Source organism: Ictidomys tridecemlineatus, chromosome 6, assembly GCF_052094955.1.
Source record: "Ictidomys tridecemlineatus isolate mIctTri1 chromosome 6, mIctTri1.hap1, whole genome shotgun sequence".
NCBI lineage: Eukaryota > Metazoa > Chordata > Mammalia > Rodentia > Sciuridae > Ictidomys > Ictidomys tridecemlineatus.
In genome coordinates this window covers 66,598,415-66,626,076 of record NC_135482.1, presented here as the reverse complement: position 1 = coordinate 66,626,076, position 27,662 = coordinate 66,598,415, and the positions used below count along the sequence as shown (strand labels likewise).

Sequence of the window (27,662 nt, the reverse complement as noted above, 5' to 3'; positions counted from 1 at the left end):
AAAAAAAGTTACAAAGTATCCACAGTGTGCCTGCCAAGCCTGGTAAGTGCTGCACCCTTTATTACAATTAACGCTTACAACAGTCCTGGGAGGTGCAGAGTAGTCCCATTTCAAAGGCGGCAAAATCAAAGTTTGGGGCACTTTGAGTGACTTGCCAGTCCCAGGGCCAGGCAAATGGTGGTACCAGGCAAGGCCAAATGAGGGCAGGCTGATAGTAACACCCAAGTTCTTCCTTGGCCTCCCATTTTCATCGATAATCATCAGAGCAGGCACCTATTGCTCTGTACTGGGTCCTGCTCCAAGTTCTTCATGCATACTTACTCATTTAACCCTCACCACAACTCATCAGGAGGGTCCTGTTATTATCTCTATCTTAGGAATGGAAAATGGAAGCATGGGAAAGTGGATCATCTTTGGAGCCAGAGTTTGAAACAAGGCAGCTTAGCTCTGAGTCTCCACTCTGCTACATTTCCTAAGAGAAATATTTTAATCATTTCCCCAGCCTCAAGCCCTGGACACCCTTCACCTCCACGAAGTCAGGGAACAATGCAGAGAACAATCTCCAGATCATGAGGGAAGAATGTTGTGGCTCTTTTCCTTCCAAGGATCCCCAGGCCAGGGGATGGCAGGCTTCAGTCAGGATCTGCTTTCCACCAATTAGCCCCTCATCTGGGGAAGCTCTGTTCAACATATGGCCCCTTCCTTCCCACTCAACTTTTCAGTACTGGATGACTCTTTTAGGAGCGATTACCCTAGTTTGAACTTCTAGATCCAAGGGCAGATTGATAAGAAAGTAGAGCAAAGACACAGAATGAAAAAGAGGACAGGTCGTAAAAACCACTTCACGTCCCCTAATCACGTCATGCGCTCTCCCACACCCACCAGCAATCATGTTCTGAGTACAGAAAATATCCCACTGCTTTTGCAACCCCTTCCTGACCCTGCTTTAGAAATACTGAAACCCTCAGCGAGCTTTGGAGAAGCAGGAGGAAGGAGCCCAACTCTGCAGAAAGTCCCTTGCTTCCATTCCTCCAGAGACTAAATCTCATGTCCAAACCTCTCTGTGCCCCTGGCCTTGACCCCAGTCCCGGCAAGAAATGAGAAGATCATGTAGTTCCTTCCAGTCACAGAAACCACAACCACTGCCTCTCCTACATGTCTGCCTGTCGACTCACACAGCAGGCACCCATCTTCCTGCAGCTTCTGTTCAATGGGCATCCTTGGGAAGAGCCTTGCCCAAGATTTTTTTTTTTTTCAGAAGTGGCTTTAGGGTGTCCTGAGAAGACAAGGATCAAAATCCTCATCTCCCTCCTGCTCTGGGCTCATTTTAGCTCTACCACATTGATTGGACCTGCCTCTAAGTCCCGAGGATGGTATGGCTATGACTCTGAGGAGGACCCAGGGGTGGACAAGAGGCTTACCATTAATGTCTTTTCCAGCTCTGAAAGTGTGTGACTCAAAGACCAGAATTCCCATCATGATGAGGACTCCAATGAAATGCATTCACAGAGCTTTCTCCCTGACGCCTCAGACGAGAACCAACATACCTGTCTGAGCAACTGAGAACTACTATCCTCAGACGCTAATGACCAGGAAAGGCATGAAAGATGTGGCCCAATGAACCCCAGTGGATAATGGGTACCCAGGAGAAGGGATCTCAGGCAGTACGGGATCTGAGTAATCAAAACTGGAATTTCTAATTGTTGACATTGGCTCAAAGTTCCCACTCTTTCTAGAAAGAAATAGAAAGCTAAGCAATTTCACTACAGAGAAAGAGTTTTTTTTTTTTTTTTTTTTTTTTTTTCTTCTTAAAATTGGCACATATAGGGGCTGGGGTTGTGGCTCAGCAGTAGAGTGCTTGCCTAGCACGTGCGGTGCTCTGAGTTCGATCCTCAGTACCACATAAAAATAAAATAAAGGTATTGTGTCCAACTACAACTAAAATAGAATATTTTTTTAAAAAAATTGGCACAGACAGAGGGAACCACATGTGGGACTCTCTCTGGAGCAAACAGATCTGCGTGTCCACCCTTCTTGACAATTTTCATTTCATCATCCTTTTGGCTTGGCCATGGCATGCTGAGCACTGTATGACCTACCCAGCTCTTCATCTTTCATCTCTTTATTCTATCATGTAACTGAAGCATAGTGTTATCAAGGCTAGCTAAGGTGATGCCCTTTCTTCCTTCTCTACCCCTCCCCCGCCAGCATGTGCCCATTTTCTTTGTCCAGAACAATCTCAGCATTATTTCCCCCACCAAAAAAAAAACAAAACAACAACAGCAACAACAACAACAACAACAAAAACTGGCAGGGGGGTGCTGTGGGCAGAGAAAAAATAAGGGAAAGAGGGGAGAGGATGTACTGTATAAATAGTCAGTTGTATGTAAGCTACTTCTTTGTCCTACTGTCTCCCCAGCTCCTCCATACATATATATTTTAGACACGGGTGAGAATGGTTGAAAATCATTTTCTACAGCTACAAGATCCAAAGCAAAAACAACAGATATTAGTCATTCCAGAAAATAGCAAGATTAGAAGACAATTTAGCACTACCTTTTCCAACCATCTTAAAATCCCTTCTTATTCTAAACAAAGGGTTTCTTGGCCTGTGCTTGAATATGTGTCCTAATGGAGAGCCATCTCCCATAGCAATCCACTCTCTCTGAATGACTGTATGCTTATAAAATGCATCACTATGCACAGCTGAAATATTCCCTGTAGTTTTCAGTTGCTGGTCCTAGACCAGCTCTGTATAGCTAAGAAGATGAACCTTCTAGGCCATTTACACAAGGCCTCTAGAGGAGCACTTGGAGGGGCCACTAATTAATATCACTGTGAAAATTAGAAAAAGAAGCTTAGTCCTCAATACACTTTTCTCCCATCAGTCAGAAAGTTGTCATTAAAAAATACAAAAATCTACGGGGCACGATGGCACACACCTGTAATCCCAGCAGCTTGGGTGTCTGAGGCCTAAGGATCACAAGTTCAAAGCCAGCCTCAGCAAAAGCAAGGCTCTAAGCAACTCTGTGAGATCCTATCTCTAAATAAAATACAAAATAGGGCTGGGGATGTGGCTCAGTAGTTGAATGCCTCTGAGTTCAATCTCTTTTTACCCACCCCCACCCCAAAATCTATAATGCCCATGTTTATAGTAGGGGGAGAAGGAGAGGATGGAAGACAGCCTGGGCTATCATTAATTTTGAATGAGACTTCATAAACTTGCTAGGTATGATCATGATTCCCACAACAGGAAGTAAGGCAGTTAAGAGCAGACCACATCGGCCACAGCAGCCTTCACCTAGGAAGCAGCTCCCAGCACAGGGAAAGGGCCCTTGGAAGCATGTACATAGCTGCCTGTGCTCCTGCCAATGCTCCCTGTCTCCTCTGTCTGCAGCTCTGTGGTTTCCGGGGAGAATGGCCCTCAGTACCACAGCCCAAAACACATTTGTAAGGCCTACCAAACATACTTACTCACCAGCTGAGCAATGGGAAAGTAAGTGGCAGATCGTTCAGTAGTGGCAGGAGGGAGTTAACTCCTGAAGGTGGTTCTTAATCAACCCTTTTGGGTCTATGCATCACCTTTGATGATCTGTTAAAGTCATGGACTGACACCATACAGTGTCAGGGGCTAGTGGGTCACTCCATAGAAACGGGCTCTAAACTCCCATTCACCAAGACTCGTTCCTGGCTGACTGTCCCATCATTCTTGGGTATAGAGCAACATCTTGGAGCTGAGCAGAACTCAGAGGCAGGAGGCCCCAGGCAGTGGGGCAGTAGACACATGGCTTCCTTAAGTAGTTTCCACTTCTTATCAGCAACAATTATTCCTGCAAGCTGCTTTTTTTCCAGTGGAAACTCTGCCCTTAGCTTTGTCAACAAGATTTCTGGGCTGATTACTGCTCTCCAGGTAACAGGCAGGCTATGCCCTGTCACTGCTGGAAACTATGGGCAGCTACCACAGTGGCCAGTGAGGCATAGGGAATCGACCCCATCGTAAACTGTAAAACCAATCACTCTGGTTTTACAGCCGAGGAAACCGAAGCCATCAGAGGGCAAGTGACTTGTTCAAGGCCACATAATAGGGGAATGTGTTTCCCCATTTTGCACTCTGGTCAAGTTTGGAGGACTCTAATTGTTGGCCTCAGATGCTTCTAGAAGAGTGTGGCATGGGGGAGAAATGGCTATGGGGCTCTGTATGTATTTCACTATTCAGCAGAGGAGAGTTATGGAAAGGCCTGATGAGAGGCCCTGATGAAGATTTCACAGGAACTACCCAACACTGACTCCTTCCTTACAACCAATACAGAGAATCAGAAAGGATGAGATCACTCGCTCCCATCTGACCAAGTCCAGCTTCTGGCTCCAGTCTTGAAGGCCAAAGAAATGGACAAGAACTCAAGACAGCCATAAAGTATTTTAGAGAGAAGTGGGATTTGCCTGGCTTTGTCTTTCCCTACTCTAGATGGATTTTCCTGAGATACTAGGATGGAGGTATTTCTCAAGTATCTGCTATGGGCAAAAGTCAATGGGACTAAGGAGGTTATTTGTCCAGTGACTTGGGGACCAAGAAATAGAGACTAAGCAACCTCACAGGGAAAGCATCAAAAATACAGGGAAAGAAGGTCCAGCCTTTTCTGAGAATTCAAAAACTGCTATTGCTGGTGCAGCTGATGACTAAATGATATTTTCATTAATTTTTTTTCAAAGCCTTTGAGACAATAGCAAAGAGTTTTGCTTTCTTCCAGGACACACTCAAGCCCACTTTTGGCATCCCTGTGTGCCTGTCTCCAGGCTAAGCATTTGTCTTAATGCTGCGACCTCTAAGGCTTGAGTTCCCATCTGTCTCAGACAGATTACTCCAAGGCCCTCCCCTCTCTATTCAATCCAACCTGGCCACTCACTTTCCTTGTAGGACCCATGAAATCTCTGAATAACTCACTCTCCCTGCATTGTGTAACAGGTCAGTATCCCCATCTTGGGTCTTGCCAGCTCCTAGGACTGGTGATCCTTGGCCTGAGATCCCTTGCTTACATCTAGTCACCTTGACCAGCTGGGTACCCTTGGCTACTAACCACAGTCCAGCTTCCCCAAGTCCATTCCTGTTTCCTTGTCTATAAATTGGGATATGACAGTACCTGATTCTCAGGGCTGCTGTGGGCTGACCTTTGAGGAACACTCACACAGGGGCCTCGTACCTGCAAGCTAATAAAGTTAGCTAATACTGCCAGAATTGTGTTGCAAAGAGTATCACTGGAGATCCCAGGACAATGAGGGGGAAAGCTGCAGGCCCCAGAGAAGCACTGTGAAGGATCAGAAATCTGCTGTTGGTCCTAAAAGGTCCACCCCAAACAAACATTTCCCAGAAAGCCACATTTTTGCTGATCTGAGAAAAAATTGACCATCCCATATGCTGTGGCTTCCAAAATTCTGGCTGCTCCAAGTGGATGGAAATGGATCATTTTAATCTTTCTCCCCAAAAGCAGAGAAGCTGAGCTACAAATCTCGACTTTCCTTCCACAAGGAAAATAAGGCCTGTGGTCCTCAAGGTGTTACTGATACTAACCCTTTGGGCCCATCATTCTTTCTCTCCCTCTCTCCTCTAGTGTCACCTCCTCCCACTTCCCGATCATCTTGTGCTTGTCCCCTATTATGCATCTGTTCTCACTCTAGCAGCACCTGAAACATGACAACCTCTGAAAGGCCCCAGTATGTCATCAGGACAACAGCAGCCCTCACCCGACTCCTGCCGGCCAGCGCATGCAGCAGAAAGCAGAGGACAGGGAAAGGCTGAGGTGGGTGCAAGGGGCTGGAGCTGGCAGGTGGCAGGAAGAGGCTAGACCTAGACACTGGGCTGGTTCTGAGCTCCTGGATACTTCAGCTCTTAGAGGCCTGAGAAGGCCATTTGGTTATTCTGGGGTAGATTCTGAGGCCTATGTCAGAATCAGAGAAGGGTCCCTGGGGTACTCTGAGATGGACAGGGAACTTCAGACCCAGATGGGGTTGATTTACCCAAAGGTATCATCTCCTTCTTTTGGATTATTAGTGAGGGTGTGGATACTTCCCATATTCATGAAGTGTCTCAGGGCCTAGGTCAAGTGAGAGGTTCCCTTTTACTTTAGAGTATAGCAGCAGTCACTCCAAGTCAACTCTAGCTTCTACCCACTTTCTGATTAGAATGACTGTCTTCCTAAAGAGCTTTTTCAGATCTTCTGTCTCATTGGGTTTCTGGTTATCCTATGGTGGATTTCCTTTTGGGGACCTCCTTGGAGGGCAGAGAGGCTGCTGCATTTCTTCTTGTAAGGTCTCCCCGGCCTTACACTGTGATTGGCATCAGTTATAGCAGGGGCAATTAACCACTGGACCATACCTCCAGCCCTTTTTATTTTTTATTTCGAGACAGGGTCTCACTAAGTTTCTTAAAGCTTTGCTAAATTGCTGAAGCTGCCTTGAACTTGTGATCTTTCTACCTTAGCCTCCCAAGCTGTTGGGATTACAGGTGTGCACCACCAGCCTGGCTGCTGTCTGATGTTTTTAATTTTTTTAGTTATAGGTCGACACAATGTCTTTATTTTATTTTTAAGTGGTGCTGAGTATCAAACCCAGTACCTCACGCATGCTAGGCAAGCACTCTACCTCTGAGCCACAACCCAGCCCCTGATGTCTGATCTTTGATGGTGATCTCTACCTAGCTTAAGCACCAACTACATGGCAACATATGTACTAGAAGCAGGAATCACAATAGCATGCAGGACACAGGCCTTGGCCTCTTGGAATTTATTGTCTACAGGGGAAGAAAATCAGAACCCTCCAATTCAGTGTGACACATGCTATGATGCAAAGGAAAACTGGAGCTTACAGGAGAGCCCCTGGCTTGTCTTGGTAAGAAGAGATAAGAGCAGGCTTTTTGGAGGAGGTCTTCCAGTCGGCAAGGACTGGAAGGAGCAGGAGAGTTTAGTGTGAGAGTGGTAAGAGATTAAAAAAGTTCCAATATTAGGAATAGTATGCATGTGAAGGTTGAGAAGCAAAAGGGAAAGGACACCTTTGAAGTGGAGAGACTAGTCCAATATGGCTGGAACACGTAGGAAGGCACCAGGAAGAGATGAATCAACCAGTCACATGCATTTTAAAAACCTGCAGGAAGAATATTCCATTCTTTTCTCTACTGAGAACTTCTAGTAAACCCAGAGTCTTAAATTCCAGGAATTTAAAATTACTGTAATAACATTTCGGAACTGAAGACTTTTAAAGCCCATTCAGATTCCAGTATCAGTGTTGTGAAGAAAATAAAAATGGGGCCTCTCTCTCATTGGTTCATTGAGAAATGATCCCAGAGGACAGCAGAGCAGCTGGTCTCTTCTGCAGCACAACTGAGAGTCTTATGGGTATACACCTAGAGCCATTAACCTGGGACTAGAACCATTAGTAATTTAGTTGGAAGGAAGGGGCAGAGGACAGAGTTCTTGAAACTTCAGACCAGCTCAACAAGAAAAAAAAAAAGTTTCATGAGAGAAAATAAAAAAAAAAAAAAAACAATAGGTTCAACAAGGGCAGGTGGAAGTTGGAAAGCTGGTCAACCATTATATCGCCAGTCAATCCTTTCTTCATTCATCAATCTGTCCAGGGTGCCCAGATATGGTTGCTGGGTACATGATTGCTGACACCAAACAGCCTCCAGGTTCCCAAACCTGCCTTCACCAGGCCACTCAGCCCACTCTACTCTCCTGGCCAACAAGGTCACTTCCTTATTGCCAGGACTTGCTCTAAGGAAGGGTACCAGGCACAAATTCACAATGCTCATAAACAACTTGTACCATGGACATAGGTGGAAAGTCCCATATAGATATAGGAAAATCCCAATCCATACCCTGAGACCAGAAATCCAAATTCATTGTTGGCTAACATTATACGAGCCTTTCACCTTACCCTCAAAGCTATAATTGAAGGTAATCCTCTTATTTCAACATATGAAGCCAAGCACCATAATCTATCTGGAGGATTCTTCCCCAGAGCCACAAAGTGATAGAAGAGCTGCCTCTGACCTGACCCATGAATCCTCCCCAAACTATAATCCACCTTCCCTGGCACTATCCATTCACCATCTTTCTCTTGCTCCTCCTCCTTGTTTCTCTTTGGTACCCAGAGGTCAAGAGAGAGCAGATTTAATTCATAGAGCAGTTTTCAATGAATGCTGCCCTAGGACAGAGGAGGAGCTAAACCCTGGGTCTCTAGAGGAAGGACCTCTGTCCCTCCTAGCAGTCAGCTTCCTGAAGTCCCCAGCTCCTTGAGTTAGGCCTGCTGCCCACCTGGCCTCTGTCCCAGGAAATAGAACTTTCATTCCCATCACTCAAACTCTTCCCAGCAGAGGCAAACATCCCTAAAGAGGGAAATTGATGGAGTAGCTCAGAGCAGAGCTCAGATAAAGGACATGTGAGTGAAAGCCAGCTCCAGCTGCTGGGCTAGGCCACCATGTCAGCCAGGCCTTCTGCCAGTCAGCAGCCAAGGGGGAACAGCTTATGAGAGGAAGCCAGAGGCTGTGGCACCTTCCTCTGCCCCTGGGGGAGAAGCGGCAGCCCTTCCACCCACTGCTTCCCCTTCTTTTCCCAGAACTCTCCCTGACCTGAAAAACAACTCTCCAACTCGGTTCTTCAGGAGCCCTGGATTGAAGTTTAACAGACAAAAATAATTCCCTTGAGTGAGCTATTTTCTGCCCAGCGTTTGGAATAATAGCTCAGGGTGACAGGCACTGGGGGTAGGCTTGGGAGGAGGCTGGCCACAGGCCACCATCTGCTTAGGGCCCTTCCCATGCTCACTCCCTACTCTCCCTGGAGCCAGGATTTTCAGGGAGGTGGGGATCTTAATCCAGGGCTCAAACACTAATTATCTGCTACCACCTGTAGATTCCAGGGTAGGCACTGAGAGTGGCAGGACAGGGAAAGCCTGAGGGGGCCAAGGGTTTTAAGTCTCCATGGTTCCTGTTCTCTTATAGAATGAAAAGAAGAGGGGAAAAAATCCCTGCTACTTTACCACACCTCAAACAAAGCATAACATATCATTTGCCTATCTATAGATACAAGGTTATTGTATCAGCTGAGAAAAATATTTAAAAGGTGTTACAAAAAATGTTACACTCTATAAAAATGTTAGCTATTATGTTACTGTGATTCCCCTGGGTGTTTAAGAGCAATGGGAGGATAGTATCATATATAAAGTGGAAGCTATGAAAAAAAAAAACTTGAAGAATTCTATGGAGCATGATCCTCTCAGCCAGTCTGAGGTCCTCATTGCCTAGGCAAGCCCAGTGCAATGCGGGGGCTGGGGTGCAGTTTGGTAGTGGAGTGCTTTCCCAGCACTCCTGAGGCCCTGGCTTCTATCCCCAGCACCATGTGGGGCAGGAGGTGGACAGAGGGCAAGAAGGACTTCCCTAGAGTGCAAGTTGTGCACCAAGCACATTCCAAAACCTTCCCTGGGCTGTTGATCTTTTTTTTTTTTTTCTTTGGTTTGTTATGCCTAGAGACCCTTTCCCTTTTGATTTCTCTCACATGATCTTCCCCCTAGTATCTCTGGGGAAATCCCTAACTGGAAACACCAAGTATTAAAGGAAGAAAGAGGGAGGAAAGGGAAGGAGAAAGGGGTGGGGAGGGAGGGGGGTTGTAAAGAGAAGTCATTCAGGGATTTCATTCTGAAAAGTTTCTTGATAACTCACCAGAGAGAAACCCTCTGCATTATAATGTGTGGTGATCACTGATTCCTCTAGTGAGGAATTCTCACTAAAGGGGTTTTCCCTGTCTTGATATAGCAGTCATTTACGTAAACAACAACAAAACCATCCAGAGGACACTGAAGAGGCTTGTAGGCTAACCTGGCTGAGATGTGTTCTGTTTACCCCCATCACCAACAGAGATTACAAATACAGATTTCACTTTTGAAGACAAAAAAAAAAGTCCTATATATATTAAAAAAAAAAAAAACAGAAACAAAACAAAAAAACAGATCATGCAACCACAATGGACTGCAATCCTAGCAGCAAATCCTCTGGCTCAAGACCAGGCTCTTACCCCCCAGTTCATCTCATCAGGGTTTGTACCCCTCCAGCCTCACTCCCTCTCCCTGGCCCTGGTCCCCTGAACCTGGCCACAGTGACAGAGGTCTGTGGTCAGGAACAAGTACTTAAAAGAATAAGCTCTGGAGGAAGCCTGCCTGGTTGGCTCCAATTCCTGATTTCTCCCTGACATTAGCTATGAAACCAGAACCAATTACCTGCGCTCTCTAAGCTTCTGTTTCCTCAAATGTTAAGTAAGAAAAATAATAGCACTTACCTTCTTGGTGTGTGAGGATTCAACAAGATAATGCATATCAAATGCTCAGCACAGCACCTGGCACATAGTACCTGCTCAGTAAATGTTATACTTGTTATGGTGCACAATTGGTACAAACACTGAGGAGAATCCATCTGAGCTCAGCCCAGCTGTGTGAGATGATCTAACCACACAGAGAAATTTCCCTTCAATCTTCCTTTCTAGCTCAGGGGATGGAGCCCAGTCTATGTACAAACACATCTTCATCCAATAAACATCTTTTGAGCACATTTGTAAGGTATTGTGAAGTGACGGGATGGGATCCAGTTCTGTTCTCAGGGCCTCACAGTAGAGTAGGAACAATGGACAGTTGAACACACAGTCATAGACTGTCAAGTGGATCAAAGTACTCCTCTCTCCATGCCAGCCCTGCCCAGAATGTCAAGCAGTTGGCATTCCAGGAGGACCCAGGGTGAGACTGACTTCTCCTTCTAGCCTCCAAACCTTTCAGGGCTTCACTAAGAGACAACCAATGGCAAAGTAGCTCTGCTTCGCCTCCAGTTTCCCAGGCTGCACACTGGATTTCAACAAAGTCGGTCAGATCTCAAATGGAGTTCGTGACAATGGAATTTTACCTGAGGCTGCCCATCCTCCATTTCTTAACATCATGGCACCCAAGATGTGGGTGTGCTTGCCAAATAGGCTGGGCAGAGGTAACTTCCCACCCCTGGCAGAAGCCCGGAAATTCAGAGCCATTTGGAACAAAGAACTCTGCCCTAAAGGTGTTTTCCAGTATCTCGTGGCCAGCTTGGAACTGCCCTGTTCACCCTGCACAGCCACCACATGCTGCCTTCTTTTCAGCCTTCCTCAGACGAGGAGGGAAGGGCAAAGGCTGAGCTGGTGATCGGGATACTACAGGCAAAGACAGGGGGCAAGTGAAGAAGGGAGCCATCCACACTGGACTTAGAAAAACCTGAATTGAAGTTCTGGTTCTGACTTAGTACCTCAATGACTTTGGGCATGCAATTTAGCCTCTTTTTCTTGGGGGGGCAGGGGGTGGGGTGGTACTAGAGATTGAACCCAGGGGGACTCAAACAATGAACCACATCCCCAGCCTTTGTTTTGCATTTTATTTAGAGTCAAGAACTTTGGTTTCCTATTCCTAAAATAGGGATAATATCTACCTCATAGGATTATTGAGAGGCATAAATTTAAAAATGTATGAAAAACATTTAACACAGTTCCTGGAACATAGTAAGTTATACATAATCATTGGTAATACAACTTCCAGCTATTACATAATACAGTAACCTCATAAGGGTCAAAGGTTGGTGCAGAGAGACAGAGAGCCACTGGGTGGAGCAGAGGGTAGAGATGGGGGCAGAAGACTAGGCAGGGCCCTGCCTCTGAACCTGGCATGGGCCTGGTAGCCAAGGTGAGGCTCAGGGCAGAGGCACTTGCCAGCCCCTGGAGCTGACAGGCACAGACTGGCTGGATAATTACAGAGTTGAGAGCTGGGGTGGCCCAAGCAACTGCCCAGCCAGCCACATTCTTTTGTTGCGTGGGTGGCTGAGTGGGTGGGCAGTTAGCTGTTTATGTGACTACCAGGATGCTGGGTATATCTAACACCTCCTTTCCCCAGCACCCCCAGGTAGTATGTTCAACCCGAGGAGGGAGATTCTCTGAAAGGATTCTCCTCTTTTCCATGGCACTTCCCTTGTTCCCTCATCTCAACCCTCCAGCTTCTCAGCTGGGACAAGACAGAACACCAGAGAACAAGGCTGGACTCTCAATAGTTGGCTAGTGGAAACTATTAAATTTCAGTCTACTTTACCTTCAGTCTAGCCCTTAAATGATCAAAAAGCTCTGGACAGGCAAGTCATGGTGGCACACACCTATAATCCCCAGAACTTGGGAGGCTGAGGCAGGAGGATAACAAGTTAAATGCCAATCTCAACACTGTCTCAAATACAAAACAATAAGGACTTAGGATGCATCTCAGTGCTAAAGTGCTCTTGGGTACAGTCACCAATACCACACACATACAAAAGCCCTGGATGGTTGGGAATCCCCTCACATATCCAGCTCCATGTACTTTGATTTAGCTAGCACACATGTGGTTCTGATACTTCATGTCCTTTTCTCAATACTGATGTCCAAGGAAAATTTATCTCCCTTCCCATCCACTTGACAAGAAACAATTCATTAGGTATTAATTGAGTATCTAGTATGAGCTCAGCACTGACACCTGACACTCTTAGCCCAACTGAAGAAGCCACCAAATGTCATGGGATTCCTCATTCACTGCTGATGAAAGCCCAGAGAGGAAGGGCTTCAGCTGCATCTGGAGGCACAGAGCTCTCAGAGTCAGGTTGAGGCATGAAGGGGGTTACTTTTGCACAGTGTATAAGCCAGACACCAGGTACTGGATCCATGGACAATTCTTTTGTGTGTGTGTGGTTCTGGGGATTGAACCCAGGGCTTTATGCATTCAAGGCCAGAACTCTACCAACTGAGCTATATCCCACCCCTGGACAATTCTATTACAGCTAAAAGGGGCTACAGAAACTCATCTAATACAACTTTTTCATTTTAGAAATGAAGTCTATGGCAAACATGAAAAAGGATGATGGAAAAAATGTGACCTTTCATCCACTACTCAAAGGAGTGCTTTTTGGTATAACTACTGTGGAGAACAGTTTGGCATTGTTTAGTAATGCCAAACACAGAATTCCATGTAAGCCAGCAATTCCATTCCTAGGTATGCACCTTACAGAGATTCTTACATGTGCCTCAGGAGAAAAGCATACCATGTTCCTCACTCACAGTATTGTCACATCATAATAGCCCCGAACTGGAAATGACCCAAATGTCCATTAAAAAGAGGGAGCACATAGAAGTTGTGGTATTCATATGAAAGAATACTACACAGCAGTGCAAATGAATGCACTGCACCAATGTGCATCATATGAACAAACCTCAGAAATATAACACCGAGGTTGGGCATAGGGGCGCCCGCCTGTAATCCCAGAAACTCAGGAGGCTGAGGCAGGAGAATTGCAAGTTCAAAGCCAGCCTTGGCAACTTAGTAAGACCCTATCTCAAAATAAAAAATTAAAAGGGCTGGGGATGTAGTTCAGTGGTAAAGTGCCCCTGGGTTCAATCCCAAGTTCTAGAAAGAAATACAATACTCAATGAAAGAGGGGCATCACAGAGAGTACATGTGTGTAAACTTCAAATCCATGTATAACAAAACAAACATGCTGTTCTGTAAAACATACAGAGATGGTACTTACAAAGAAAAGCCAGGAAATAATTAACCAAAATTCACTTTGGGGTGGGGAAACCAGGAAGGGGGATGCAAATGGGAAGAGGGAAAGGGGCTTTTAAGATATTGTAAATGTTTCATTACTAACTTAGTGGTGAGTATAGCACTATATGATATTATACTAAAATCCATCTATAAACATATTATATTCTCTTGTATGTCAGATGTATTTGTTTCACAGTTTTTTTAAAAAAACAATAAACAAAAAGAATTGAAGACAAGTAACCTTTTCAAGCTTATCATCTAACAAATGGCAGAAAGAGAAATCAACTTATTGAATCTGAGTTTAGCCAGATTCAATACCAGGACACCATTCCTGAGTCCATGTGGGGCTTCTCACAATGACAGGTTTAGGGGATAGTCAATTTAAAAACATTTGCAAGAGCTCCCCTGCCCCCTACCATTAAATTCCAAGTATCTTGCATAGTGCTGGCACATAGTAGGACTTCAGCCCACATCTGCTGAATAACTGCACATGCTTTCAAGGACCCAGTTTATGCCAAGAAACTGACTTATTTTATCTAATCTTCACAAATCCAACAAGGGAGCTATTATTATCCCCTATTTACAGATAAGGAAACTAAGATTTTGGAGAGATTAAGAAATTTGCCCAAGTTTGCCAGCTAGAAAGTGACAGAGCCAAGATTTGAACCCAAGAGTTGAACTTAGACTCTGTACTTCTGTTCTGCCAGACTGCTGGCACAGCTTCTAGCAGCATTACCTAAAATCTCCCCAACTACACACTAAAGAGAATGATAGGAGAGAGGAGGAGGGGGGGGAGAGAGAGAGAGAGAGAGAGAGAGAGAGAGAGAGAGAGAGAGAGAGAGAGAGAGAGAGACAAAAATTATAATACCCCAAAACAAAGCTGTGTAGATTAAAAGAGAATAGAGATCAGCACAGGACCTGGCAGGAGGCTGTCATAAGAAGTTAGAGTCCATTTCTCTTTCCAGGAGAACTAGGTTTGGGAGCCCTTTAGGAACAACCAGGAAGGGAGAAAAGGTGGGCAAGTGGAGAATAGCTCCCTGTTGATGGGTGGGATGATGGGCTTTTTCCCTGTTGCACTTAGCACATAGGAGGCTATCAGTAGAGTGCTTTGTTTGAAATGGGAAAAGTTTCACATTTCCCTCCCATGTCATTCAATTCTTATTTGATTCCTCAACATTAACCTCTCTGTACAATGTTACGTCTCTTGGATTCTTTTTTATGCCTCATATTAATCCGAGGACTATGCCTAAGACTGCCAGAGAGACACTCACGTCTAAAGGTGCTGGCAGAGGTAGCCTTCTGAGATGCCACCATCCCCAGAGTAACCTTTGGGCCAACTGAGCTTGCTCTCAGGTCAACTTGTTCAAACTAGTTAGTAAATCTAACTCTGCTGCTCACAAATATTTATTGCAGGCCTGTAATAGGCATGACATGGCACTGAGTGCCCTGTGGCTGTCTTATGAATGCAGAGGTGGTAGAGTTCTGTGGAGGCTTTGGCAGCCTGCAGACCTGCATGTGAGTCCTGACTCTCCTTCTTACACGTTATGTCACTTTGGCAATTGCTTAACCTCTCCAGCCTCAGTTTCCTCATTTGTAAGGTGAACATAGTAGCGATTCCTGACTCACTGGAACCACGGCTCATGGGTCTGTGAGGCTGCGCTTGCAATGTTCTTAGCACTGCAACTGCCACCAAATGAGTGCCCAGTAAGCCACTGTTCCTAGAGCTATAACTCTGGCACCAGCAGATGGCACACACTGGATATGCCACTAGTAAACCCTTGAGCTTCCTTGGTGCTCCATAGTGTCTGGAATGTCACACCTTGCATAACACCTCAAAGCTTGTCATCAAAAGGCCAGCAAGAGGCAGCAGCTTCCCAGGAACTGGCCTTGGGTCCTGCCCCAACTCCACTTTCCCGCTGGTGCAGCTGTCCACACCCTGTGCACGACCAGGACTCTCCCCTGTGCAGAATGAGGACTTTGTGTGGCATTTGGTTCTGGGAACACTGCTTAGTCTATTCCTTGGCATGGGACCTGCAGGGCAGGTTGGCAAAGGCATGACACACACTCAGACTCACAGAGCGCCTACTGATTCTGCTTCTCATTCCTGCCATTTACCCACTAGTCACCCCAGCCATCCCTCACCAGTCCAAAGTTCTGTCACCTTCCCCTCTCCACAAATTGCTTCCCAGGTGGGATTTCCCAAGAGGACTTCACTTGCCCTTTCGTGTGTTACAATGAGAATGACTTCCTTCCTGCCACAGCACAGGAGTCACTACACAGTCACAGAGGAGACTCGGCTCCCGCCATGCCTTATGCCCTAATCACGCAGACGCTAGACCTCTGGGGACTCTCCAAGGAGCCTTCCCCAAGCATCTGGACCACAAAGTGCAAGGACTCTGAAGTGAGGGCAGTTTATCTTCCTCATGTCACCACCACAGGATGCTGTTGCTGCCACCAACGCCTAAAGCTTGGGTTGAGCAAGAACTATCTGTCCCCACCCTGGACCATTTCCCCAAAGTCAGGACTCTCAACAGTCCTGACTGGGGACTGACTCCATCTCCTGCTAAGCAGCTTCTCTCTGGTTTTAGTCTCCATCTTGGTTGTCATTTCCCTGGATCACAATTACAAGTGACTTGCATTCTTTATCTATACAGACAGGTTGACTACCCTTTCCTTCCTGGTTGTTTACCCACTGAGAGCTGGACTTTCCTGTGGGGTGGAATGGTCCTCAGAGGTCTGGGAAGCTAGAAGGACAAAATGAAGAGATGGCAGAAGGGGAAAAGAGGGGAGAGGAAGCATGGAGCCCAGTGAGTCTTGGCCCTACTATAATTCCCAGTTCCCCCAGGGGAAGCGGAAGAGGAGTTGGCAGGTCTTCCTGTCCCTGTCTGAGGTAGGGGTGGGGCAGGAAAACCTAAGGTGAGGCCAATCATAAGCCAAGGGTGAAGGGAAGTTACATAGGTGGTGGGTTGGGTCCTGAGAGAAGGTGACTGGGAGCAGTTCTACCTTTGGGAAGAAGACTGGAATTAGCTGATAATTCCAGGGAGCAGACTGGGGTGTTTATTAAAATTAAACTACCCCCATCTTCCCCACAACATTAAGCCTCCATTGTCCCCTCATCACTGTGTGTGACCTCTGCTGGGTTTGGAATGGCATTTACTAGGATGATTAAAATTTCTCGTTTGCCCTGGACAGTCTTGGTTTATGTGCATTCCCCTGGCAAAAATCATGCAGAACATCCCAGTCACTCCCCAAAATATCCTAGTTTGAACAATAAATTATACAACCACTCTAGCATCTTCAGAGGGACACTGACACCAGGGAAAGCGATGGTGAAATCAGAGAGGAGCCTAATTAGAAATGAAGCCCTCATGGTTTAGAGCAACAGCCAAGATGGCTTCAGTCCAGCTGGATTCCTCCAGAACTGGAAAGTAGTGAAGGGAGAGACAGAGGGCTGCTGCCCCTCCTGAGGCTCTGATTGTCTTGGCGGTAGGAGCCTGGTCTGCTGGGATCTGCTTCCTTTCATTCCTCAGATGGCCTGGCACTACGCTGGGCACACAGAGGCTCTTCATCAATCATTTCCTTACTTCCCTCTACCTGCCTTCCAAACAGACCTGCAGCAAAAGCTAATAGAAGCTGGAGCCAAATACGTCCCTATCCAGAATAAATCTGAATGTTATTCAGGTACTTCCTGGACCTACTCTGTAGCTAGGAGAACCCCATTGCTGCATAGGCAACAGCAAGTTTCTAGCAGAGGTTCCAGAAGCTGATCTCAACCAGGATGTTCATGGTTTCCTTAGGATATGGGGCAAAGAAGTGAAAAACCAGAACTCTTTCTCATGTCTTGGATAACAAGTTGGTCTAGCCCATCAGGCTGCACCTTCTTTATGTGCTGGGTAGAGGGTAGAGGCCCAGGAGATGGATTGGAGCTTCCTCTACAACTCAGTCCCAAAAGGTATCAGTTCTGAGACCAAAGAGAGAGAGAAGACTGGAGAAGCATAAAACCAAATAGCCAAAGCACCCAAACAGCACCTGGACCAACCACAATGTACAAACAAAGTCTGATGGTCTTGGAAGAGTGAGGGGTCGAGAAAGCTTCCTCACTGTCTTCCTTTCCCTCCTTTCTTACTCTATTTTCAGTCTTGGTAAGGGACCAAGTCATAGATAATCAGGACCAGCCAAACCCAAAGACATGGGACCCAGCCAGAGTACAGACTGTGAATTCCCCAGCTTTTTGCAGTTTGAGTCAGCCCAGCAGCCTTGTTGGCCTCCCTGAATTCCTCTCAAACAGGTCTAGAGAGGCTACTGAGTGGGGGGCCATGGGCTCTGGGGCACCTATTTCTGCTCATGGATCTTTAACACCCAAAACAAAAGCCAGGGAGAAATTTTCACTTTTACTACCTCCTGGTCTGGCTACATGCCTGACCTGAAACTACTCCAGAGTGACCCACAGTTCCCTCCAGCACTCTAATGGCGAGGGGATAGAAGAAGGGCCCCCAATACACAACATTCTCAGTTCATAGCATTGAGGCTCCTGTGTGCAGACAACCCATCCCCACCTCAGCAAACCACCCCCAACTCTCTAGACTGGGTTAAAGCATTATTTGCATTTTGTGGTTCCAGAATCCTCCCAATTTCTTCTTCATGCCTACCTCAGTAGCAGAGATGGGCAGCTACAAGACCACAGAGAACAAATGGGATGAGAAGCTGGAAAATTCTGCAGTGCTGGGGTGTACCTCTCAGTCCTAGAGAAGGATAAGAGATGTGGACTTACCACAAAGCCACAATCCCTTCACAGTCAACTCTTTCTAGAATCATCCCATAGCCATCAAATAACTACTGCTGTGTTGGGTGTCTGAACCCCTGCCCACTGCCCAATGGCCATGGGAAGACTGCCTTCCAGAAAGGAGCCACAGCAGAGCTGAACTCTGCCCAGGAGAACTTCTGCAATGCTCAGAAAATGCCTGCCCAAATGCTTGCCTGGGCTCTGGCCCCTCTGGCTGCAACTGAGCCCAGACAGGAGGCTGACTCACTCACCACAAGGAGGAGGAGGAGGAGGAGGAGGAGGAGGAGGAGGAGGAGGAGGAGGAGGAGGAGGAGGAAGAGAAGGGAATAGGTTCAGAGATTCAAGGTCCCCCTAGCCCAAGCAGACTGTCTTAGCCTCTGGTCCATGGGAGAGGGCACAGCTATCCGCTGACCCTGGCCACCACACAAAATTCCTTCCTAGATATTTCCTTTGAATTCTCTCCCACCACCAACAAATTCGGGGCCCCTCACTCTCCAAGCAGAAACAACTCCTCAGGCCCCCACCGGGCTTATATACTTGCCCTTGTGTTCCTCTGGACATCTATGGATTGGCTCTCCTGAAAAGTTAATCCACTGCACCAGTCAATTACGTGGTGGCTAAAGTCAAGAAGAGAAAAGAAAAATACTCCACGTAAAAGATCCAACTTCACCATCACAGGTGGCCATACTAGGGCTCTACAGGATAATAAATAAAGCTACACACACTCCACCCCCAGAAGTCCTTAGTACCATCGACAGCCAATCGCACCCTTCCTTATTCTTCCCCTCCATGCCAAGGCGCCCGATGAAGGAAGAAACAAATGGGTCTAGTAACCCAAGTGCTAAGCCCTGTCCTAGCTGAACACTTTCTACGCTGAATTGCCTGAATGAACATCGAGGAGGTGGCTGCCCTCTCGCCAGCTTGGCACAAACTTCAACTTTTTCAAACCTCAGTGCCCCCTCAGTGTCCCAACCTCATGGCACAACAGCCCGGATCTCAGTCGCCAAGTTTTGTTCCTGAGACTTACACTCAAGTGCTTGCACACGGGCACTCAGATCTCCGGACCTCCGAAGCCCCCAGCCAGGATTCAGTCCCTATCCTAGAACCCCCTTCCCCGCAGCTCCCAGGTCCGCACCTGGTCCGGCGGGTGAACACGCAGCCTGGCGCTCCCGACTCCGCTGCTGCCTTTTGACAAGCACAGACTGCCCAGCACCTGGCCCCGCCCCCGACGGGACCCGCCCCCGGCCCCGCCCCGCCCACTGGTCCCGCCCATAGCCTCTGTCCCTTGTTGCCAAGCGCTCCCTCGGCGCTGCAACCATCTTGACTTGGAATCAACCACTGCACGGCCGCCTTGGAGTCCTTGCCTGGGGAAACCTCTCACGGCTGCCTCCATAGAGTTAGGCATACCCTGCCCCGTGTGGGACGGAGTTTTCGATGATTTCGTATGTGCAGATCCACGCTTCTGCCTGCAATAATAGAGGATGCCTCCTCGCTACCCCTGCTGCCGTGGTTCTACCCAGCCTCTGCGGACGCCTCAGCCAGGTGCGTCACCCCCACCTAGGCTCACCCGGCCCGGGCCTTGTCGCCCGCAGGTCGCTGGGGGGCGCCTGCCGAACCAGAGCCATTCTCTCCGCATTCGTGGGGAATCCCTAGCACCGCTTACAGCCGTGTTACTTCTGCAGAACGCCAGGACCTCAACCCTATTCCAAGAATTAGGGTAAAACAGCACACCCTGTCGAAGTGGAGCCTGGAGTTGCATCATTGCTACCACCGACGTCCCCTTGGCAGCAACAGCCCCGAGCACGTTCCTGGCCCATCGCTAATCTCATTCCCGAGCGCTTAGTCTTAGCTGCTCTGATCCCCTGTCCCCACTGCCCCCCAGCCCTGCTTCCCACCGTGACGTTGCTGTAAGGGAAGGGAGGAGATAAAAAGGGTAAAAAGTGCATCCTGAGTCCAGGATTAGTGGATGATTGTGGAAAATTCGCCACATAAATTTTTGGCTAAAAATTAACTTCGCTCTACTTACCAATATAAGTACTCAATGCTAGAAGAGAGGTGAAAAAGACGGGGTCCCCCGCCCCCTTAGAGGGGAACTGTCCAGTAGGAGAATGTCTAAATATATATAGTAATCATAACAAAATCGCAACAGCATGTTCCAGAATAGAGATACCCACAAAGTCATCCAGCAGATGGTGACCTCCTTTAGGTAGGGAAGATATTGCTGTTTGCCTCTTGCAGAGGAGAAAGCCTGCGCTGAGGGAACAAGTGCAATAGGCAAGAAATTGAGGCATAGAAAGGGTAAGTGATTTGCCCTTCATGACCCAGCATTGCAGCAATGCAGCGAAGGACTAGTACCAGAGCCCAGCAAGTTTGCTGGTGCAATGAACCAATTTGGAGACAGCTATTCCAGACTGATAACCAGCCTTTCCCAGATCTCAACAATACGATCCCAAGAAATGGACTGAAGCTAAACAGAAGGAAGTTCAAATGGTGAAGTTGTGAGGTGAAGCCTGAAGCAGTTCATTAAGGCACTTTCTCTGGCAAAGCTTAAAAGGAGGCAGGGAGGAAAAGGGAGAGAGATACCCATTGTTTAGCTTGGGAATAGATCATCAGTTCCCCTAAGAAACAGATAGATGGAAGTGTCCCTTTGAAGGTTCTACCTATCTAATGGATAGATTCTCTATTTTAAGAAAAGTGAAGAAATACCTCCCTTGCTCAAAGCATCCTGAGAAAGCTAGCAGTGATTCTCATGGGAAGAAAAGTATAAGAGATATCTCTAACAGCCAACACCTGAGGAAGTCCCAAGAGCCTCTGGAAGAGGTTGATCACTCAGAAGTCACTTTTGTGGTGTTTAAAGGGCATAGCATCTTGCAAATAAACCTTAAAAAAAGGTAATGAAAGATGAGTAATAAGAATTCCATAGTTGTTGACTATGAGTCTTTTTTCACAGCTTTTGGTTGAAGCAGTGAAACTAGTATTTAACATGTATAAAACATTTTAGAGTATAAAAGGATTCTTTGGAATATCTTTTCTTTCTTTCTTTTCTTTTCTTTTTTTGGTACTGGAGATGGAATTCTTTAACACTCAGCTATATCCCCAGTCCTTTTACTTGCTAAGTTGCTGCGAGTCTTGCTTAGATATGGAAGCTGCCTTCAAACTTGCAACCCACCTGCTCTCTATCTTTAATCTCGCTGGGATTGAAGGCATGTACCACCACACCCAGTTGAAATATTTTATTCAGCCTTTATTATAACTTTTTGGTACAGGCAGATTAGAAAATACTCTCCCTATTGTACAACAGATGTGCAGAATTGTCAATATTTTTACAGCTAGGAAATGATAGAGCCACTTGAACACAGGTCTTCTCTCTGAACATCCTTACTGTTCCATGCTGCCTCTCAAAAAATAAAAAATATTCCCATGTACTTTTCACCAGTTGTCTAGCTAAACCAGCCTTCTCCAAGATTATAAGATTATAAATATTGTCACTGTGTTAACATATATCCTATCATAGTCATATCACTATGTCCCTAACCATTTTCTTATCAACCTCCCCATACCTGAATGACTCTCATCTGTCTCTCCAGACCTGTCCTTTAGATCCTGTATGGTTTTTTTTTTTTTGAGAATTTTTTAATATTTATTTTTTAGTTTTCAGCGGACACAACATCTTTGTATGTGGTGCTGAGGATCGAACCCGGGCCGCATGCATGCCAGGCGAGCACGCTACCGCTTGAGCCACATCCCCAGCCCAGATCCTGTATGTTCCATCAGATCTTTTGCAACATCTCCAGGCCAAAATGACCCATCATTTCTCTAGTCTTTCTATAGTGAATTGCTGTATTGCATAGTTTGTCACCTGATAACAGGCCTCTTATATCTACATTGAAAACAAATGGATTTTTTTCACCTCAGCTTTATTCTTATGACAAAGGTTATTTTGCAAAAATAAAAAAGCAAGAATACATGAGTTGCACTTTTCCCTGTTGGGTTGTAATCACTAATTGTCTCCTGATCCTGCTTCTCTCTAGCCAGGTACAAGAAAGGCTAGAGAGAAAGAGAGTCCCCTTCTCTCAAAGCCTGATGACAGGTGGCATTTCTGCAGTATAGATTTGGGTTGGGGCAGTAGCCCAGTGTTAGAACACTTATTGTATAGTGTTTATGAAGCCCCAGGTTCAATCCCCAGCAACTCAAAAACAAACAAAAACCCTGCAGATTTAGTAGCTTAGAATTTCTTTAGTTAGACTGCTATGTAGACCATTTACCAGATCCTCTACAGAAAACATGAATTTTCCCCCTTTCCCCTCTAAAGTTAACATTTCTTGTATTTTCATTTGTCCTTAGGAGGGATAGTGGTGGTTACTAGGGGAATGTTCAGATTGGTTTTGGTCAGTACCTATCTCTAATCAATTGCAACAGGGGATATTTACTAAGTTCTTGCTATGTTTGAGATGCCACACTACAGTGCTAGAGACTCAAAGATGTGTATCAAAACAAAAGAGCCCTGCCAGGTGCATGCCACCCTTGTGAGGTGAGGCCACCCTTGTGGGCTTTATTCTACAGAATCCAGGGGAAAGCAGAACCTGGCTTCTTAACCTCTCTGACAGGCTCTGGGAGCCTGCAGGTGCCCAGACAGGTGGGGCTGTAGTCAGGGTACAGGGCTGCAGCCTATACTCAGCTGATGGGCTCCTCTTTTCTGTAGCCTGGATACTGCCTTCAAGGCTGATGGACACTCTCTGAACCTCTTGCCATGATGCCAAGACTTTGAATGGATCACCTTGTCCCTTTAAGGTTCACAGGGACCCTGTCTCCATGGACAGAGGGTTTAAGTTGTCCAGAAGCTGCTCACCAGGTAAAAGTATGCCCTTTGAGCTCTCTGTAGAACACTCTCATCTGACTGTTTGCTTTTGCCTTTTTTAGGGCCCCCTTTTCCCCTTAAATATTTTATGGTTATGGGCATGGGAGGACTGAAGAGAAGACTGTCAGTAAACTCAAAGAACATTGGGAGAGACAGACACAGTTATGGAGTCATAGAGACATAGGGACAAGGCTTCTCAGTTTCTTTATATATATATATATATAATATATATTATATATATTATATATATAATATATATATTAATATATATATATTATATATATAATATATATATATTAGTATATATTAATCTTTATTTTGTTGATTTATTTTTATGTGGTGCTGAGGATCGAACCCAGTGCCTCACATGTGCAAGGCAAGTGCTCTGACACTGGGCCACAACCCCAGCCCCATCATATATATATTTATATAAATATTTATATAAATATATAAATATTTATTTCAGTTTTAGGTGGGCACAATATCTTTATTTTATTTTTATGTGGTGCTGAGGATCTAACCCAGTGCCTCATGCATGCTAGGCAAGCACTCTACCAGAGCCACAACCCTAGCCCATTGTTTTATATTTTTAAAAAATTAAGTCCAGAAAGGTTAGCTAATTTATCTTTCAGGACAAAAAGGATCTGGAACTGTTCTCTCTGTTTATGTTCCAGATGGTGAAAATGAAATGAATAAATGGAAGAAGCTGTAAGCAATGAAGGCAAACCAAACAAAAGGTCTTTCCAGGACAGTGTTTTTTGAAATTTTAACTCAACCCATAGTAACAAATGAGTTTTTATCATAACTTAGTATACTAATGCATATAGATAAAGTTCAAGAAATGAGAGTTTCCCTACAATGTTTTCTATTTTTTCCTCTTCCTCCCCCCCTTCCCTCCCTTCTCCTTCCTTCCTTTTTTTCTTCCTCCCCTCCTTCCCTCCCTTCTCCTTCCTTCCTTTTTTCCTTCCTCCCCTCCTTTCAGTTTGGGGTCCAGCAAACTGATTTCACAGATCATCATTCATGGGTTGTGACCCAGAGTTTTAAAAATCCTGCAGTAGATCATGGGCTATGCTGAACTTATTGTTTGACTAACCAATAGATAGAAGGATCTATCCAGGCATTCGATTGAATCTCGCCTTTCTGAATCACCTGCACAAGTTCATGTCACCATGGGATTCCCTTAGTTAGAACCTGAAATAAGATTGACAGAAAGGCATTTGAGAGACCAGCATGCTTATAAGGAGCAACCTCAGAACCCTAAGTGGTTCCATGGTGGCTTCAGGCCTTTCAAGGATCCTCCCTCCAAAGTCATACAGTCAGGGCAAGGTCACTGAGGAAGTGACCCAGTGTCACTGTATCCACTCACTGTTGGCTTTTGTGGCCTTAATTCTGTTGTGATCTTATCAGCCTCTTGCATATTCCAGTTTGTGGAGGTTTTTTCAGCCTTGGGAAGCTTTATGGCATCTCAGAAATCCTGACTTCTCTAGAACTAGAATTTCTTTAGTTCTGGGGAATTGCATGCCATGCCATGAGAAGTGACAGCCTGCAGACTCAGCTTGCCCTAGAAAGAGTTGGGCACTGCCAGATATTCACTCCAAATCCATCTGGCTCCAGGGCTTCATTCCCAGTAGCCCAGCTCATGTCTCCATCCTTGGGGCTTTTGGCACTAGTCTTTCCCACCTGCTTCCATATCCTAGAGCCCCAGGTTGCCAGACTGCTGGCCCACACACAGTGTGTGCTGGCATGGTAATGCAGAGCCTGGGGGCTGGACGAAGGAAGGTGTAGACTCCCACCTGCACCTCCAAGCATTGGCAGCTCAGAGCTCTCCCAGGCTCCTAGGTATTTGCTGGGCTTCTGTCCAAACCCCAGCAGACAGTGATGACTTCTCTCCAAGCCCCAACCCCAACCATTGAGACCAATGGAATAAACTAGAGGCTTGGAGTCCTTTCCCATTTGTGGCTGTTTAGGATTATGGGTTTTGCAAGGACCATGATCACTCTTGCAGGAGACAAGAGAACAACATCCCATTACCTTTGGGGAATTCCTGTTTTGCTTCCTAGGGAAGGGTGTCTTGTGGAAGAGCCTAGTGATAAAGATAAGTGGAGAGGCTCTGTGGCAAGAGATTAAGCACCTCAGGAACAGGTGAGAGTAGAGTTAGTGTTACATTGCTACTCAAAAGGTCAGTAGGGAAAAACTACTGACAAAAGAAGCCCTCCCTCTAGGAGGAAAGTCTCCAGGGAGCATGACTGGGCAATGAGCTCCTTTTCTTCATACCAATAAGCAAAAGCTCTGCAAGCCTCATCCTGGGCACGCCTGCTTGTTTCTCCAGAACAGGAAGGACATTCCGTAAGCAGCCCAGGAATGTGTTAAACATCTCTCCCCTGGGGCCCCAACTCCAGAAAGATGTGGCTGTTGACAGCTCATCTCCTTTGTCTTTGGCCTCTGGCCTGGGACAAACACTACAAAGCATGGCTTCCCCTTTCTGTTGCATTTGCCTCATTGTTCTGTGCCATTAAAAATGTTGCCATTGTTAATATTGTTGTTTCTGGCCTCCATCTCCTCTTGCAATGGGAGTCACCCTGGACTGAAATAGTGGTGTGATGATGCTTTGTATCATCCACATGTCCTTCAGCTAAGAAGTGGTCTCAAAATATTTGTGATGTAAAACCCTATTTTCAAAATGGAAAATTGTCATCTGCATATGTGAATATTATTTTGAAAGTACTGTCATTGGCTAATATCTCAAGTCACATTACATTTTCTAGGTGAGAGTTATCATTAACAGTAATAACCATTACTTCTAATTTCAAATGACGTCCTTGATACTTTTTGGAACATTTTACTGACTTCTCTGACATTACTTCTTTGCATTCAGATACTTCACCCAATGTGCTTGACATACGGCCATCTTTGCTGGTGATGCTGGTGTCCCTCTGTTAACTAAAGCTAAAGCTCAAATTTTCAAAGATAAAAAACAAATAAAAAAGGAAGTCATCTTGGGGGTGGTGATGCACACCTGTAATCCAACTGGCTCCGGAAGCTGAGGCAGGAGGATCACGAGTTCAAAGCCAACCTCAGAAACAGTGGGACAATAAGCAACTCAGTGAGACCTTGTCTCTAATAAAATATAAAATAGGGCTGGGGATGTGGCTCAGTGGTTGAGGGCCCTAAGTTCAATCCTTGGTAACAGTCCACCCTCCTACCCCGCCAAAAAAAAGGGAAGTCACAATATTGCCTTCTCTTGCTCAAGGAATCCTATAGCGTATCCCCTCTTGGAGGCCACTGCTCTAGAGAACAGAAAGATTCAGCAAGTTTAGGCAACCCATCCAAGTTTATGGTCAGTGAGCCACCAAGCAGGGACTTAGAGGCTGTCTCCTGCCTTGAAACAGGGTTCTTGCTCTTCTCATTACCCTGCCCTTCCTCTGCCTTCTGGAGAAATGGCAACACTCACGTTAGGGAAGGTAGCTAGAAGGCTCCCTGAGAGCTACCACACTCTATACTCTTCCTCTTTGGAAGTTCTTCCCTGGGAGCTATAGCTCCCATATTTAGAATAGTCTGGTGAGAGGACTTATCTTTAGTCTGGATCTCTATACCCCAAATAGAGTTACCTTTTTTTTTTTAGACTTTCCTTTGAAATATGAAAGAATTTGGATTAGCGATCTCCATGTGCCTAGTAAGGTCCCTGACACATTTCTACAAGGTTCCAGGGATTGATACTGGAGGGAGAATGGGGAGGTAAAGCATTTGGGCTTGCACTGTTTCTTAGTGTCTAAGTGACTTGGGGAAAAGTACTTAATCTTTCTAAACCATCTTACTGATGGTTTTGCCATCAGCAGAATGGGGAAAGTAATACTCACAGGGTTGTTGACTTCATAGGGTTGTTAATTATGTGCCAGGAACATAATAAACATTAGATGAATATTAACTTAATAGCTGATATCAGTTCTTTGTAATCATTTTGCAAATCCCCTTAAAATTGTCATAGCCTCTGGAGTCTCAACAGGGTATTTCCCTTTTCCTTGCTCTTTAATTCTTATCTCACTGATTAGGAAGAAAAGAATGATTGAAGGGAGGGAAGAAAGAAAGGAAGTATGAAAGGGAAAAAGAAAAGGAGCACTGAACTTTACTGTGATTAAAAAAAAATCTGTAGGTCTATCAGCAGTATTGCCATCTATTCTTAAAATGGTGGCACATAACATCATTAAAGTATATTAAACCCCCAGATACACATAACTAATTTATTTTTTTGCCTTTTGCCCAATATATTTTAGATTTGAGCTAACTTCTTGAGATCTTGACTGGAAGTGGAAAATTTTGATCCAATGAGAGAAGCATTAGGCTCCAGACCGTGGGGTTTTGTGGGGTATTGATATTATAAAGCCTTGCTCGATTGCCTCCAAGAGGCCACTT

At 45.8% G+C, this 27,662-nt stretch overlaps 1 protein-coding gene and 1 long non-coding RNA gene across 8 annotated transcripts in view; one reads left to right on the top strand and one right to left on the bottom strand.

The window, feature by feature from the left end:
* The window catches only part of Vdr (vitamin D receptor), a 60,102-nt gene extending 39,931 nt beyond the window's left edge, over positions 1-20,171 (bottom strand). For 2 of the 7 annotated variants that reach the window (XM_040280749.2, XM_078014785.1), the window contains exons 1-3: positions 19,422-19,578; positions 18,936-19,011; positions 18,261-18,353 (exon numbers count right to left, since the gene is read on the bottom strand). Coding sequence is in view for 2 of the 7 variants with exons in the window: in XM_078014783.1 (XP_077870909.1) it covers positions 19,962-20,019 (58 nt within the window). In the remaining 5 variants the exon portion in view is untranslated. Of the gene's footprint in view, positions 1-18,260; positions 18,354-18,935; positions 19,012-19,421; positions 19,597-19,961; positions 20,035-20,125 lie in introns of those variants that run through there. The other 5 variants (XM_078014787.1, XM_078014786.1, XM_078014784.1 and 2 more) reach the window with 5 other exon arrangements.
* LOC110598114 (uncharacterized) lies at positions 19,676-25,786 on the top strand. Its single transcript, XR_005731857.2, has 3 exons — positions 19,676-19,936; positions 23,097-23,246; positions 23,927-25,786. It is a non-coding gene; the product is annotated as an uncharacterized LOC110598114 (long non-coding RNA).
* The last annotated feature ends 1,876 nt before the right edge of the window (positions 25,787-27,662 follow it).